The sequence below is a fragment of the Acomys russatus genome, chromosome 15 (genome assembly GCF_903995435.1).
Source record: "Acomys russatus chromosome 15, mAcoRus1.1, whole genome shotgun sequence".
NCBI classification, from domain to species: Eukaryota; Metazoa; Chordata; class Mammalia; order Rodentia; family Muridae; genus Acomys; species Acomys russatus.
The window spans coordinates 41,247,166-41,263,924 of record NC_067151.1 but is presented as its reverse complement, the minus strand read 5'-3'; the positions used below and the strand labels follow the sequence as shown (position 1 = coordinate 41,263,924).

Genomic DNA, 16,759 nt, shown 5'->3' with positions numbered 1-16,759 from the left:
AATAACAGTAGACTATGCAGTGCATGTGTGTGTGTGTGTGTGTGTGTGTGTGTGTGTGTGTGTGTGTGTGTTCAACTCAGTCACTCACCTCTCAACAGCCTCACTTGGCAGGATTCATTTCCACTAATGCTTTTCTATGAATAAAATGTGTCCAGCACCCAGGAGGCAGAGGCAGGTGGATCACAAAAAATAAAAATAAAATAAATAAAACAAAATGCATTTTTACTCCTCCTCAAGCTGAATTCTTGTTAATTATAAATAAGCGGATAGTAATTTAGAAACAAAATTTTCTCCATAATAACCTAGAAACAATGTAATGGTTTCCCCAAGCAGATTATATTACAGGAATGAATATGAGAGTTACTTTAAAAACCAAACAAACAAAGGCCCTTGTAGGAGTAGGGTCACTAGACTATCACCTTCCATCTTCTGGATTAGTCACAGACTTTTTTTTTTTTAACGAAATAAAAAGTAACAGTAGTTTGATGACTCAACGAGGAGCAAATATACATACGATGCTGAGCCATCTCTTCTGTGGGAGGAATGAAGGTCCTTGTGCTAACAGATAAGCGGTAAAGGAACTAGGAATGTTTCCTCTGTTTTTCAGGACAGGGTTTCTCTGTATAGCTCTGGCTGTCTTGGAACTTGCTCTTTAGACCACACTAGCCTTGAACTTAAGAGCCTCTGCCTCTCAAGCGCTGGGACTACAGGTGTGTACTACTACCATTCCCAGCTAGGAACCAGTAATGTTAAATACAGGGTTGTCAGCAGGGCAGGGTGGCGCACACTTTTAATCCCAGCACTTGGGAGGCAGAAGCAGACAGATCCTGTGAATTCGAGGCCTACAATGCAATTCCAGGACAACCAAAGCTACACAGAGAAACCCTGTCTCAAAAAAACCAAACAAATAAACAAAGACACAAACAAACAAACAAACAAAAAAAACCCCCAGGGTTGTTCATTCTAAGGAAGGGATACATAACCTGTTATACACCCAGAAGGCTGGGAGCAGATGTGGCTAATAGCCCGGGTGACCTTTCCCCTTGTGGCCAAGGCCACTTGAGATCCTCCTCCAGACCTTTATAATGAGTGTGTCAATCTATAGAATCATCATGTAAAGTGTCACATGTAGTCAATCTATAGAACCCATCTTTATAGAAAATGTCACATGTACTTTACAAAGAGTTTTGATGAAGTCACATCTTAAACTTTATTGTCCACATAGGATTGAGTTATCACCAGAAAAGTTTTCACCAAATTGTACTGAGGTTAAAATATGCCTAAAACTGGTGGTGTGGCTTGAGTCATTTCTGCTCATGTGAAAGAAGTCCCTTATCCATATTCCTGTAAGTAACCCGAATAACTCATTGGTGGCGCACATCTGTAATCCCAGCACTCAGGACACAGAGGCAGGCAGATCTCTGGGTTCAAAGCCAGCCTGGTCTACAGAGTAAGCTCTATGACAACCAGCACTAAAGAAAAACTCTGTCTTGAAAAACCAAAAATAGGGGCTGGAGAGATGGCTCAGAGGTTAAGAGCACTTGGTTGCTTTCCCAAAGGTCCTGAGTTCAGTTCCCAGCAACCACATGGTGACTTACAACCATTTATAATGAGGTCAGGTTAACTCTTCTGGCATAAAGGTGTTACGTGCAGGCAGAATACTGTATTCAAATTAAATAAATAAATTAAAAAAAAAAAAAGAAAAGAAAAACCAAAAATAAAACTCATTGGTTCACCAAGTTGGGTAGTATCCACACTTTGGTCTGTGGTGGGTTCCGTATCTGGGGTAAGAGCAGGTGTGTGTGTGTGTGTAGTGTCTCACCAGAAGTTTTGTCACACAAGTTCTCTTCCTTGGACTTGTCTCTCTCCTATGCCTGCCACAGACCATGTGTTAAAGACCTTGTCCTTAGCTAGTAACACTGAGAGATGGTTTAATCAGGAAGGCACACACCTCATAACGGGGTTAATACATTGGTGAGTCCATGGCTGGACAAGCAATTAGGAGTTGGCAACCTACTTGAGGAACAAGGTCCCGGGTTATATTCCCTCTCCTCCCTCCTCTTCCGTTGGTGGCAGTATTTGTTTTTTACCAAGTTCTAACACCATAAAATTCTGCCTAGACACAGCCCTACAAGTATAGGGCCATGTGACTGTAGCCTGAAACCTCAGAAATCATAAACTAAAATAAAGTCTCATTGTGAATTTTCTCAGTAACCTGTCGGCAACAAAAAGCTATTGCAATCATGGAGTTTTTGTTTTGGTGGGTTTCGTTGTTGCGTACTGGAATTAAAGACTTTCAGTCTGGGATTAAAGACTTCAGTCGCTCCTCAAGAGGTTTTATTTTGTTTTGTGGGTTTTATTGTGTAGCTCTGACTGGCTTGGAACTCCAAATGAAGAGCAGGCTGACCCCTCAACTCAGAGATCCACCTGCCTTTGTCTCCAGAGTGTTGGGATCACAGTGCCCCAACACAGCCAGCAGGAAAACCTAGTTGTAAAAATATCTTCCTTTGGTGACGTCACTAACAAGTATTAAGATGTATCCAATTCTTAGTGGTCCAAGATTAAGGCAACTTTCCTTAAGAAACTAAGCCTTAACAAAGTAATAATCCCCAAACTGTGTACTGAGACAAAGAGTTTTTTTTTTCTCCCTAGAGGGTTTCTCAGAGGATTTAGCTGGAATAAAAAGACCCTTGGGAGGGTCGGAGAGGATCAGAGATGCAGGCAGAAGGATCTGTACCAAGGTCGACCTTGGAAGTTTTAGCGTGGACGTGTAAAAACTACAGATCTCATCTTAAAGGCGATAAGAGATGGTTTATTCTGGAGCCATTTTGATTGACCACGGCCCAGGAACACAGATTTAGGTTACCTCAAATTCCATGTAAAATGAGAGCAGTGTTTTTTACGTTGACATAGGAGTAACTACAGCCCCCCTTCCCCTCCACCCTCCTGCCAAACCACGGCAAACATTTAGGATTAGACTCCATAGAGCCCGTGTAATGTCCTCACCCTAAATCTATTTTTGGATCTTGGGATTTTCCAGATTACTGTAAACCCCGGAGAGGTGAGGTCAGGGCCACTCATGCATCTTCAGAGCTCCACCCCGACACCCACGCACGCTCGGAGCTTTCCGTAAACCCACGCGCTCGACCTCTCCCTAGTTTCTGAAACTGTGCAGCTGCCCTGTTTGAGAGTCACTTTGTTACACACCGGTGTCGTCGACAGCCGGACGCTTCCCAACACGCAGACCGCGCAGGGGTCTCCGGGGCTGATCCACCTGGAGAGGCTGCGGATTATCCGGTGCCTAAAGGTATATTACCAGCCCTGAGCCGTCTAGCAAGCATCCACCACGCCCGCCCGATTCCCCACCCCTAGGCGACCGAAACCCGGAGGAACTAGTTGGCGCCCGCCGAGGTGGGGTAGGAGGGGTGGAGTGACGGTGAGGGCGTGGCGGCGTGGTGACGTCAGGGCGGAAGCGCACGCTGCGTGCAGCGGCCTGGAAGCCGGCGGTCACGGGAATATCCGTCGCGCCGAGGACGCTGGTTAGTCTCGCTTTGGGTTCCGGCTGCGTCGGGCGTGCGTGTAAGCTCGCTGGGAACTATGGCGTCCGGGCCTCACCCGACCTCGACCGCTGCCGCCGCCTCCGCCTCGTCCGCCGCCCCGAGCGCGGGCGGCTCCAGCTCGGGCACGACCACCACGACGACGACGACGACCGGAGGGATCCTGATTGGCGACCGCCTGTACTCGGAGGTGTCGCTAACCATCGACCACTCGCTGATTCCGGAGGAGCGGCTCTCGCCTACGCCGTCCATGCAGGACGGCCTCGACCTGCCCAGCGAGACGGACCTGCGCATCTTGGGCTGCGAGCTCATCCAGGCCGCCGGCATTCTCCTCCGCCTGCCGCAGGTGAGAGTCCCGGTTGGCTTACCGGCCTCTTGGCCTCGGCTAGATTTCTCGGGAGCCGGCGCCGGGCGCTAGGACGGGTAGGAGTGGCGGGGCGGGTGCGGGGGCCGGCGGCGCCGCTCGGCCGGGGCGGGGGGGAAGGGAAGGGAAGCGAGCGGCCGCACAAAATGGCGGCGGCGCCTGGTGCGGGCCCGCCTGACCCCGGCGCTTCCGTTCTCCTCTCTTGTCTGCAGGTGGCGATGGCAACGGGGCAGGTGTTGTTTCATCGTTTTTTCTACTCCAAGTCTTTCGTCAAACACAGTTTCGAGGTGAGCGCGGCGGAGGCGGGCGAGAAGGGATTTCTTCATCCGGAAGCGGGAAGGGAAGGGGGTAGTAACCAGCTTTTCCAGAAAGGGAGTGGTTAGCTTAGGCCTTTGTACCTAGTTCCCACCCCTAAGGAAGTGGGGCCCTTGGAACATGTCTCAAGAGCTAGCAAATGGATTCTGAGCCCACGTGCTCTGTAACCAAGAACTACGTTGGCAGGCCACTGCACAACTCTTGTGGGAATGCAGCTTGCTTCTGGCCCCAAAGTTAGGAGCAGTTGAGCAAAAAGACGTTAACAGCTGGTAAGCCCGTGCTCTAAAAATGTTGGGCTTGGGTTTATTTCGCCAAAAGCCCCGTTGTATCCTAGACTGTCTCTTTTAAGAATAACGTTGGTTGAGCCGGTCGGTGGTGGCGAGGCCTCCTGGTATACCGATTGAGTTCCAGGTCCCAGTCTTGAGAAACAAAACAAAAAGACAAAAAAGTTTTTTTTTTTTTTAGACTTTGGGCAGTTTTAACTTCATCCTTCGCTTTAGTTTTTGTTCTTTGCTGGGCTCTTTCAGATTGTTGCCATGGCCTGTATTAATCTTGCATCAAAGATCGAAGAAGCGCCAAGAAGAATAAGAGATGTGATTAATGTGTTCCACCATCTTCGCCAGTTAAGAGGAAAAAGGTAAGATTGGCCTATTGACCTTAGTACCTCTTGCTACTGCTGTACTGTGCACCAATCATTGAGTCAAAACATCTCCTCCCCTCCCCCCTCAAGTCAGTATGGAGGCAAAAGAAAACTGACATTAGGTGTTGAAATTCACATAGGAACACTGAATGAAACTCAAGCTTAAAAACAAAACCCTCCATTAACCAGCTATCTAAAGTTTGTAGAGGCAGTTGCTTTGTGGACAATCCTAGCAGTGCTGTGAAGCCAGTCCCTTGGCTTAAGATAAAACAAGAAAGAGAGGCAGTACGGTTGGCTCCAGTGGGAGTGTATTCTGTAAGTTACTTTCCCCCTCCCCTTCTTGAAAACTGAAGGCTGTACACGAAGCGCTGTAGTAGAAGTTAATGCTGTGGCAAAGTTCTGTAGGTGGTTTTTCTGCTTGGAGCCCCAGATTCTTCGTCAATTTAGGTTGGCTTTTGTTAGAGTACTTCTCCGCCTTGAACTGCGCTATATCGCTTAATACCGGATCTGAAAGGACTGGAGGATGGTAAAGTTTGAAGTCAAAGGGATTGAACAGGTATTTTGTTTTGGTCAGACCACTCTGAGTGAGTGGGTTAGAAGAATAATTCATTGCTGGAGTTGCCTTCAAATAGGGCTCCTTATTTGCTCTTGGAAGGAAATACATACAGCCTGAAACAGTATCCTTGAGGTGTAGTGATCACTTGGTACCTTTATGTGGGTCTGTGTTCATCTGCGGCAGTACCAAAGCTTGTTGCAGGACTCCCTGTTCTACAGGTGATTCTAGGACAGGCTGATGGATGTTCATGGTGTAGGTTAGTTTCTGAGGAATTGTGAGTTTGAAAGAAAGTTAGCTGCGAAAAGATAAGTTGTTTTGGGAGCTGGGTGTTGCTTAGTCTAAATGAGTATCAGGCACATGTAGTCTCTTGTGGAGTCTATAAGTTGGTGGTAGTGGGGGTAGCCAGATAAGCAAGTATTAATGTGAGTTCAAAATGCATAGCATAGTCAAAATTGCTGCCCCAATTTTTTATAGCATTTTTCCTCCATGCTATCTAGCCTCATCTTTTCTCATTGTGTGCCCAGATACAACTTCTTTTGTTTGAAAACACTTTTAGGTCTTTGTGAAAAAAGTCAAGAAATGGGGAAATTTAAAACTAGTGTTTAGTATGTTCTGAGCTTGTATTCTAGATACATGGCTATTTTCCCTTCGGGGTGTTTTTAAATGAAACACTGATAAAATACAGAATTCTTATCTTAGGTCAAAGGACTTTGCTTTAAAAGGACATTTTCTAGTATATGAGTTGTTGAGCCAACTATATCACATGATCTTTTGGCGGTTTTCTTTGGGACTTAACTTTCCTTCCTAGGTGTCAGAATAGGATCGTCTTAACTATAAAACTTCAGAATTTAAAATAATCCAATCTGTCTGACTTGTGTTGGATGTAACTTCATTTTCCATCATCAATAAAGAGAAAGTGATTTTTGTTTCAATGTTACAACTTTGATTATAGCATAAAAATCTTAAAGAATTAATTGCATGGAAGTGCCCCCCCTTTTAAAAGCAGGATATAAGTGTTTCTATGCATATTACAAGTTTACGCAGACATGTAACTTGTATATGTTATTAACTTCAACTCTTTTTTCCCTTGCAACCGACTATACAGCGACCAGCTACATTTACCAAAGCCTGGGTGATGTGGAGTGGTACATAGAGATGAAGCTGTCGTCATGGCAACAGTGAGTGAAGTATCGAAAATCCCCAAGGAGAAGCCAGTGTTCTGAGAATAGGTCACTGGAATCGGGGACTAACAGGTTGGCCACTGGTGAACCATTTAGAGAAAAACAAAAAACAAAAAAAAACTCCTGTTTCTTGTTATAAGCTTTTGTCTTTGCTGTCCAAGTTATTGAGACTTGTAGCTTAGATGTTTTTGCATGGTATGTTTAGAAAGTATTCATAAATGTTATAATCTGATTAGTTTCTTGAATTTTAGTCCAATTTGTGTGAAATAACTAGATTAATGTATGGACTTGACAGTTACAGGGGGCACATTCATGTAGCCCTAAAGTAATTGTTTTTAGTCAGGGCTACCTACAAATAGTAAAATCAAATGTTTGAAGAAAAAACAGTAAGTACCAATCAATGACAGTTCTCAGTTTAACTTGTCCCCCGTTAGTTTTTATATTTTGATAATTCTTTAGAAAGGTTGAATTTAAAGGAAAGGGAAAGCTCTTCATATCAGTAGTTTATAGATTAAATTGGTGGTTTATATGAAATATTGCCAATATGTTAAGGGTCTTTTCTTTAAAGATGACTGTGTTCATATCTTTTAAGGCTTGTGTTAAAAGAAGATAAACTTTTAAAAGATTTAACTATTACTGGTGACTGTTGATGTTATTTTTAATGTATAAAAATAAATTGGAAGGGTCAGGTCAGTACTGGCATTTATCTACTCATCTGTGCTTTATTTCTGTGGTTCTAAGGTAGTGTCATTTTGTTGACATTGAAAGAATGCTTCTATTTACTTCAAAATAAGTGTTAGAAATTTCCTTGTGTTTGGAAGCAACCTTGTCTCTGTGTATATTTGCCATCTAATTTATAGTGTAGTTCCTTGAGCTACTTTCACAAAGTACCGGTCCTTGGAAGTCATGAGTAGGACTAACCATGTTCAAACACCCCCTAGTTTTAAGTTTTTGTAACTAGTGTGCTATTTCCGTCACACTATAAAAAGTAGCCATCATACAAACTTCTGATGGCCATAGACCAGATTTCCTAAAGATTGAAAATTGTTTTCAGATATGTCAGTGAGCAAAGAATGGTACTAAAAGAGCTGTCAGAGGTGGAGTTTGCTAGTTGTCCTGAGTTCAGAGTAGATGAGCATTTTCTCCCTTAGTGTTAAGTGCCACTCTTGGTCTTTGTGCTGAGTAAGGTTGTTTACCTGATTGGGAGGAAATTCTGGCAAGCCTTGATTCAACTTAATGTTGCCAAAAGTACTTTTAACTGATAAATTTGCTACTATAAAAAAACTTTTGCTTAAATGCTTTTTTAGACTCTTCACTCAATGGTTTATGGAGACGTTTTTCTGTGTTTCACCATGGTATAAAATGATTTTGTATTCATTGAGCCTGCTCTTTGATTTATAAGGTAAACTACATTCGGAACAAAGTGAAGAGGAGATTATGCATTTACAAAGCTAGTAGTGGCATGACTGAGCAAGACCTCGGATGGTTAGGTTGTAGTAAAGAATGAATGGGTTTCTTCCTTGGCCTGTTTTAAAGCAATTGAGAGTTTTGGAATTTTAAGATTCAAGGTCTCACTGTGTGGTAGCTCAAGGTGTTCGCTAATTTATGATCCTTGTGCTCAACCACTGCACTCCTGTGACTTTAAAAGAGAAAATAAAAGCCTGGGCCTTCACACGTTTTTTGGGAAGCTGATGGTGTGGAAAATGTGCTTATGGCAGAATAATAAATCTAAGATACTTGTTTAATCAGAATTAATGATGAATCCTTAAATTTGGCAGCAGTTGGTAGCCACAGTTGAAACAAGTGTTCAGCTGTTTGGTTGAACATTTTATATAATTTAAAAATAACTCCATAACGCAGTTTTCTTAGTAAGAGTTGGTAGGGGCCGGACATGGTGGTGCACACCTTTAATCCCAGCACTTGGGAGGTAGAGGCAGGCAGATCGCTGTGAGTTCAAGGCCAGCCTGGTCTACACAGCGAGTCCAGTATAGCCGAGGCTAAACAGAGAAACCCTGTCTCAAAAAACCAAAAAAAAAAAAAAAAAAAGTTGGTATAAATTTTAACAGATGAAGAAAAGTGAGACAGCTTGGCTTTTGTGGACTATTTACATAGGGATTTTTTTTTAATGGTCCTGTTTACTGTCTGGCTTTCAGGGATTAAGAGCTAAACTGTGTACTGTGTACAGATAAAACACTGGAGCCTCTTTGACTCCTAATATCAATTGAAGGAGAGCCGTCTAATTAGTCTATTGTGGGATTGCCTCCAACTTTTCTTACGGTGCATATAAAACCTGAAAAATCATAAGCCCTCACCTAGCATCTTTAGGAGTATGTTTTCATATATTGGTGGCTCCTATTTGAGTTGTTTGACTTTTTTTTTCCTGTAATGTGTGATTGGTAGGTATTGTCCTGATAAAACTGATTCAAAATAGTCTATTCCCCACTTAACTAACTGCCTTACCTCTCATGGGTTTTTGAAGCTAGTAGGAATTGGGCAGTTTTTCATCATTACTTTATTACTGTTTGTGATGTTACTTCTGCCAGCTATTAGTAGTTTAATACAAATTTAAAAACAACAGTAAGTGAATTTTGCTTTTAAATGAAAATAAGGAAAGTAGAAAATAGCTAGTTTTTACTGATAGCCTGCTACCCGGGAGGTAGTTAATATACTTTATTTCAGATTTTTTTTTTCACTCCTGTGTAAAGTCACGTTTGCCTCAACTCACCTGATACAGTGGAGGATGTCCACGAACTGTTTATCTTCATGAAGTCACTCTACCTCCACCCCTCTAAATGCTTGGATTATGAATATGAGCTCAATATTATAGATTGGGTTGTTTTATTAACTTTCAAGTGAATATACTTAAATAGATTTTTTTGTTTTAAGTTACTCGGGCTTTCTTTTTTAAAGGTTATATATTGATGTATTTGGGTAGTGTATTCTCCCTTGAGTATAAGACTTGGCTGAAAATGAACTGAGTGTTTGGGAAAGCGGTTTAATGTTACTTTGCCCGTATAATTATTGTATAGTATTTAATAAAAATGTATATCTTGCTGGTTAAAGGTAAGAATGTATCAAAAAGCATGGCAGATTTCATAGCTTATATTAGCATTACTTAACTGGCAGATTGTAAGAAACACCAAATCCTGGTTACACTTGCCTCTGACATGAATAGCTTCAGTGGGTCAGACAGGATGAGCTCTGTAGCAAGACTTCATATTTTTAAAGAAAGAGACAAACTTATGTAATATACATAATATCTCTAAATTAGTGGTTAGGTGTCCCTTCTGCTGATATGAAAAACAACTCTGGGGGTATTTCTTCACAGGCCTCAAACGTGGTCTTTGAGTCTTGGCTCCTTCTCTGTGGCCTTACAGTTGGTCTCTTGGGAACTATATTAACTAAGTTACCTAATTCACTCTTGACACCTGTTTTTAAAGATTTATTTCATTTGGCAATTGAGCTTTTGTTTTTCAGTTTTTTTGTTTTGTTTTGTTTTTTATGGAGGGTGCTAGTTAATCAGAAAAATATTTTTTAGTGTGTTGTCACAAAAAGGAAGTCATAATTAACTACTGTGTTTATTTTAGCAAAGAATTTATTCAATTTTTAAAGCCTTTGTTCATATTAGAACTTGATAGTAAATCTTTTCAGGACTGCATTAATTCTTGTCATTGGGAAGTTTCTGGATGGCTGATGAGGTTTGTTGCCAGAAGTCCAATATGTAAGTTCAAGAAGAGAAAGTCACATGTGTTTTTTGTTTGTTTTTAAAGCTGTGTTTTTAGGAGTTCTGTCTAGTTGTATATAGTTAGCATAACTTGGACAGCATAAGATTAATGCTTTAACTTGTTAGCAGGAGTTTAAAAAGCTGGTTTCTGTTGCCAATAGTTGGTTGGAAGGGAAAATGGAGATGCCACAAATAAAATTTTTTGGATGTGCAAAACAGTTTTGATTTTATTTCTTACAAACTATAGGACTCCGAGCCCCCTGATCCTTGATCAGAACTACATTAACACCAAAAATCAAGTTATCAAGGCAGAAAGGAGGGTGCTAAAGGAGTTGGGATTTTGTGTTCATGTCAAGCATCCCCATAAGGTGAGTTGTAGAGTCCAGAAATTCGTAAGTATTAGGGCCTTTCCTACAACTAAATTACGTGTGGAGAGTTAACCTTTCTTTTGATGTTGATATTTGTCAGTAAAATGGGGTGCAACGGGCTTTATTTTTCTTGTGCTCATGAATACTCTTTTTTTTTGGTTGAGTTCTAATTTTTTCACCTAACAAGCTCATATGGAATTCATACCTGTGGAACCTGACACATTGAAAGTAGTAGCTGCTCACTCACTGTAAACCATTAATAAAAGCTTTCCCTCTTGGCTTTTATATTACTTTTCTAAGCAGGAATAGTGGCAATAGTAGCTATGAGATAGCTAGCTCTGCTTTTAACTGGATGAGATACACTGGCTGGTATCTTCAAACTTAAAATGAATGATATGTGGATCCAGAAACAGTTGGCATGAACTGAAGTAGTTATTTATATCTACTTGTGTGTCTTACTGGGAACCAAGGCAAGCATTTCATCACTGAGTTATCATTTGTAGCTTTTACTTAAACTTCAGTATGCTAAGCTTTACTGCAGAAATATTGTTCGCCAGTGTATATCCTCAGCATAAAGTCTTTTATGAATGTCTTGGGAAATTAAACACTGAATTATTGTCCACCGCTTTTAAAAGCATATTTTTAAAGAACTAAGTAATGTAATAATGAATATTGAGTCTCAAGTATATTTTAGATTGGTCTGTATTTGCAATTTTATAAGAATTTAACATTTTTCAATTGCTTTATTCATTGAACTCTGCTGTGAGGGAACCACCAATATGCTAAATGCTTTTTTCTCCCTTGTCCTCAGATCATTGTAATGTATTTACAAGTCTTAGAATGTGAACGTAACCAAACCCTGGTTCAAACTGCCTGGTAAGTTCCTTTTTTACAATAATTTTTTAGTCAGGAAAACAGAAGCAGAAATAAAGTAAGTTTCAATTTTCTCTTTTCAAAAATAAAAAAAAATTAGTTTGTTTTGGGGCATTTTGTGTTTTGTTTTTTGTTTATGTTGTTTTTTTTTTACCAAAAGGTAAATAATGCTTATTTCTGCTTCCTGTTTTCTTGGCTTGACTAATTACTTTTAGTGGAGAACTCAATTTAACTTTGTTCTTTTTTCTACTCTTTAATTAAAGGGTAGTCCATGATGGTAAGTCATAGAACTCTGCCCTCTGCACTTCAGCCCATGACCTCAGGATGGCCTGATTGGCTAGCCTGCTCTCCAGCCAATCCAGTGCAAGCTCTCATCCGAGATTCACTGAAGTGGTCCATATCCATCTGGCAGCATCTTCTAGTTCTGTCGGGGTGTCAAAAGGATTTGTATATTTGCTTCTAGAAGTAACTGTGCATCATGCCTATGTATTTATTGTATACCTGTAACTATCAAAATGAACATTTCATTTTTGATAGATTGTTGTCCAGCCATTATGAATTGTTTTTTTTTTTTTTAATTGGGTTCAGTTAAATTTCTACTTGCAGTGTGTATAGCATCCATTATACAAAGGAGGCTACCTTACACTTGGAGCTATAAATGATACCTGTTGCCATTTTAGGTTACTCCAGCTATTGAACTATTGCAGGCAATGATAGAAGAAACAATTATCTTTAAAAAGAAGTTAATGTTATTTAAATATTTTTGACCTTGGACCTTTGAGCTACAGAATGTTTAGACAAGGAAGTTGTAGTCTACGCCATAAATTATATACAACTGCTGATGAACAAGATTAAATAATTCTGGACTTTTCCAGAAGTACATCTTTTGATGTCTGCCATGCTTCTCTTGGATTCAGTAGATATTGGTAACATTAGAAAAGCCACATTGCTTTATAAAATGCATGAGTTTTTAATGGGTTCTGTGGAGCAAATATAGCAGTTTCTAACAAGTGTAAGGATTTTATAGAAATAATCCATTTAATTTCCAGCTCAGGCTTTTCATCAAATTGTAAAGTTTTTTTAATTAAGGAATATCAATCATGGGGAAGGTTCACTAGAAGTTTGAGAAGTTTATTTAATTGATCTTAAGTCACTGCTTTTACTATACTTGATTGCAACAAGGTATGTAAACAGCCATTATGTATTTATTGCTCACTTCTCTACTTAGATTTTTTTTTTGAAGTTTTTTTTTTTTTTTTTTAAACTGTAAGAGTAACTTGGTGGGTTCTTACTAAACATGCCTTTTTACCCCTGTTCATGGTATTTTGAATTTTTAAAAAGAACTTATTGACACTGCTTTTCATTATGGATAAAGGAGAGATGGTCAGTAACTAAGGCTTGAAGTATTGTTGGGAGTGGTGAATTCTGAAACTCATGTCAGAATTGACTTCTAAAATGTTGCTTTTTATAACTATGTTAACAGATTATTTTGGGGGGAAGGACTATATGAATAATACAGAATTGCTTAAAAGTGCTGTGGGGGAAGGATTAGAAGTTGTTACACCTGGTATAATTTTAAAATGCAAATGTAAGGAGAAGAAAAAAGAATAAAGTAGATTGAGTCTCCATTTTTATGTGTACTTAAGAATTGGTTTGCTTGTGGACCTAAGCTTACAGCTGAAATGTTTTTTAGGAATTACATGAATGACAGTCTTCGAACCAATGTTTTTGTTCGCTTCCAACCAGAGACTATAGCGTGTGCTTGTATCTACCTTGCAGCTAGAGCACTTCAGGTAAGAGTGTGTAGCCTGCTGTGGTTTATAGGGTAAATTCCAAGAGTTTTTAGTACTACTGAGAAAAGCATAGTTTGAACCATTCTTTTTTTAATTGTTTAGATTCCATTGCCAACTCGGCCCCATTGGTTTCTTCTTTTTGGTACCACAGAAGAGGAGATTCAGGAAATCTGCATAGAGACACTTAGACTTTATACCAGGAAAAAGGTAATTTCAGTTACTCAGGTTGTTGGTGCTGATGTCATTTTCACAAATCTACTGCTATGAGAGGAATACTAACTTAATTTTCATCCAACAGCCTAACTATGAATTGCTGGAAAAAGAAGTAGAAAAAAGAAAAGTCGCCTTACAGGAAGCAAAGTTGAAAGCAAAGGGATTGAATCCTGATGGAACCCCAGCCCTTTCAACTCTTGGTGGATTTTCTCCAGCCTCTAAACCATGTAAGATATGTTCACACTTGCATGAAATGTGAGCCCTGGAAGCGTGTCCCTGTTAGAAAGTTTGGCATTGGTCAGTTTTGTTTCGTTTGTGACCAATAGGGTTAAGGGTTAGAAGCCTAGTACATTTGGGTTACGTTAGAAACTTGTTCTCTGCTAAATCCTGTCCTTGTCCATTAAAAGCATCACCGAGAGAAGTAAAAGCTGAGGAGAAGTCACCAGTTTCCATTACTGTGAAGACAGTCAAAAAAGAGCCTGAGGATAGACAGCAGGCTTCCAAGAGCCCTTACAATGGGTAGGTGTCATCGAGGCAACAGGGAGATGTTATGCCTTTGTGCGCTTCCTAAAACAAGTAATAGAGCTTGCCCGCTTCTTTCTTTCCTAAGTGTGAGGAAGGACAGCAAGAGAAGCAGAAACAGCAGAAGTGCTAGTAGATCAAGGTCGAGAACCAGGTCACGCTCTAGATCACACACCCCACGAAGACAGTGAGTAATGGGCCTGGGTGGTGCAAGCTTAGGACCTGTAAAGATTACTATGGGCTGCTTTCATAGTTAGGTATAAGCATTTGGCGGCTGGTTGGTTGGTCTGGGTTTTAAATTTTTCTTTCGGTTGTTTTGTTTTAAAAGTAGGCTTTACTATATAGAACTGATTTGCTAGGATTACAAGCATGCTTCAGTATTGGACTTTTAACATAAAGAGAAAAACCCTAGGGACACACTTTTGCTGTATGTGGTGCTTGAGTTTTGTGTGTGTTTAAACATGCATAGGTGTGATTATGTACAGAAGTTAAGAAAAACTTAGGAAAATGTGGGTCCCAGAACAAACTATGGGCTTTGGCCTTGGTGACAGGCACCTTTACCTGCTGAGCCATCTTTAACGACTCTAATTGGGTGCCTTACGCCATTTTATTCTGGTTGTGGTCCTGTGCCTAGCCCCCCCCCCCCCCCATTTCTTGAAAAGTGTCTAGAAGATGCCATGGGAGTAGGAGTAAACCTATATTGCCAAAGTATTTGTTATATCCATTTTGTTAGAGATGTGGATATTTCACTAATGCTGTGGTACAAAGCCTAAGACTCTTCCAGTCAGCTTTGTAATTGGATCGCAGGTTTCTTGTGACACTTCAGTGGCACTCTGAGCGCGGGAGAGATACTCTAGCAGGTAGTTTAGTGGTCCACTTCTGGAATACAAAGACTTCTCTAACAATAAAGTTTCAGTTGAGAGATGAGGATGGGGAGACTAAGGAACATGGTCAGTTCAGTTCAGGTTGTCACTGCTCAGAGCTGATTGTTGTGAGCTTGATTGATCTATCGCAAGTAGACGCTGAACCTAAACTTGACATTTTTATTGTCTAAGTTACAATAACAGGCGAAGTCGATCTGGAACATACAGCTCAAGATCAAGAAGCAGGTCTCGCAGTCACAGTGAAAGCCCTCGAAGACATCATAATCATGGTTCTCCTCACCTTAAGGCTAAACATACCAGAGAAGATTTAAAAAGCTCAAACAGACATGGTCATAAAAGGAAGAAGTCTCGGTCTCGATCTCAGAGCAAGTCTCGGGATCACTCAGATGTTACCAAGAAACACAGGCATGAAAGGGGACATCACAGAGACAGGCGTGAAAGATCTCGCTCTTTTGAGAGGTCCCATAAAGGCAAGCACCATGGTGGCAGTCGCTCAGGACATGGCAGGCATAGGCGCTGACTTTCTCTGACACTGGATGGTTGGTTCCTGGTGTTGCCTATATGCAGTGTGATATATGGACTCAAATCAAAACAAAAAGCAAACTGATTAGGAATTGATTTATGAAAATTGTCTAGGTCTCTAGAAACACTGAGGACATTTTCTTTGGAAAAGAACTATGTTAAGGTTTTTTGCACATTAAAATGCCCTAGCAGTATCTAATTGAAAACCATGGTCAGGTTCAATTGTACTTTATTATAGTTGTGTATTGTTTATTGCTATAAGAACTGGAGCGTAAATTCTGTAAAAAATGTATCTTATTTTTATACAGATAAAACTTGCAGACACTGTTCTATTTAAGTGGTTATTTGTTTAAATGATGGTGAATACTTTCTTAACACTGGTTTGTCTGCATGTGTAAAGATTTTTACAAGGAAATAAAATACAATTTTTTTTTTCTAAACTGCTTCAGATATCTTATTTAAATTACCAAGAAGCAAAAACCTATATTATGTAAAGCTTTATGGATGCAGGAAAAGTAAATAGTGCCCTGATACTGTTAAACGAACCACTAAAATGGAAAACCTGATTTGAGCTTAATGTATCAAGATAGTTTTAATCTTAACTATTTGTGTGTGCCCCCCCCCACTTTAATCTTCACTTCAAACTATAAATAGTTATTTATAATGTGAATTTACCAGTTGAACAAACCAAAATAATAGCACAATGCTAAGACCCAGATATAGATGTTTAAAATGTTTTAGCATCACTGACATTCAGTGGTACAGCTTAATCTAGGCTGTTCTGATTCAGTGAACTCATTAGTGGTCACAAAGATGTGATGAAAAGCAATTCAATCACAAATTATTGGGGGAGATGCATTTGCAAAGAAGGGTATCTGGTGTGGTACTCAGATTGGGTTATGTTCAAACACCAAAAGGCTTAGTGTGCATAACATTTGCAGTCAGTTCTAGGGGTTCAGTCATTGGGCACATAACTCTGTTCACACTGTGAGCCACCTCACCAGCTTCTACTTAATGTTTAAAAACTTGTAATAATTTTAAAAGTTGTACATAGTTTTTCAAAACTAGCTCTTGTTACTTCACTCGGCAACCATTCTAGTAGTGATTCTGCCAAGGGTGTGTCCCTAGGGGCTCCTTGCATAAATCTCAGGACATACCTCACAAGTGTGTATCCCAGCCTTCCCTCACCCCCACCTTACCTCTTCCCAGCTCCACATCCTCTGCCATACATCTACTGCTCCTCTTTG

General features: G+C 40.3%; 1 protein-coding gene across 5 annotated transcripts; it reads left to right on the top strand.

The window, feature by feature from the left end:
• Positions 1-3,465: 3,465 nt before the first annotated feature.
• Ccnl1 (cyclin L1) lies at positions 3,466-15,597 on the top strand. 5 transcript variants are annotated; one of them, XM_051157264.1, is made up of 11 exons: positions 3,477-3,903; positions 4,134-4,208; positions 4,764-4,873; positions 10,585-10,705; positions 11,517-11,581; positions 13,272-13,371; positions 13,474-13,578; positions 13,670-13,811; positions 13,992-14,103; positions 14,195-14,293; positions 15,162-15,597. In XM_051157264.1, the coding sequence occupies exons 1-11, from the start codon at positions 3,598-3,600 to the stop codon at positions 15,508-15,510; spliced, it is 1,584 nt and encodes a 527-aa protein (XP_051013221.1). In that variant the 5' UTR covers positions 3,477-3,597; the 3' UTR covers positions 15,511-15,597. The 5 variants fall into 5 exon arrangements, with proteins under 5 accessions (XP_051013225.1, XP_051013222.1, XP_051013221.1 ...); XM_051157265.1 differs by lacking the exon at positions 14,195-14,293 and having other exon boundaries at positions 3,475-3,903; XM_051157267.1 differs by lacking the exons at positions 3,477-3,903; positions 4,134-4,208 and adding an exon at positions 6,538-6,610.
• Positions 15,598-16,759: the final 1,162 nt, after the last annotated feature.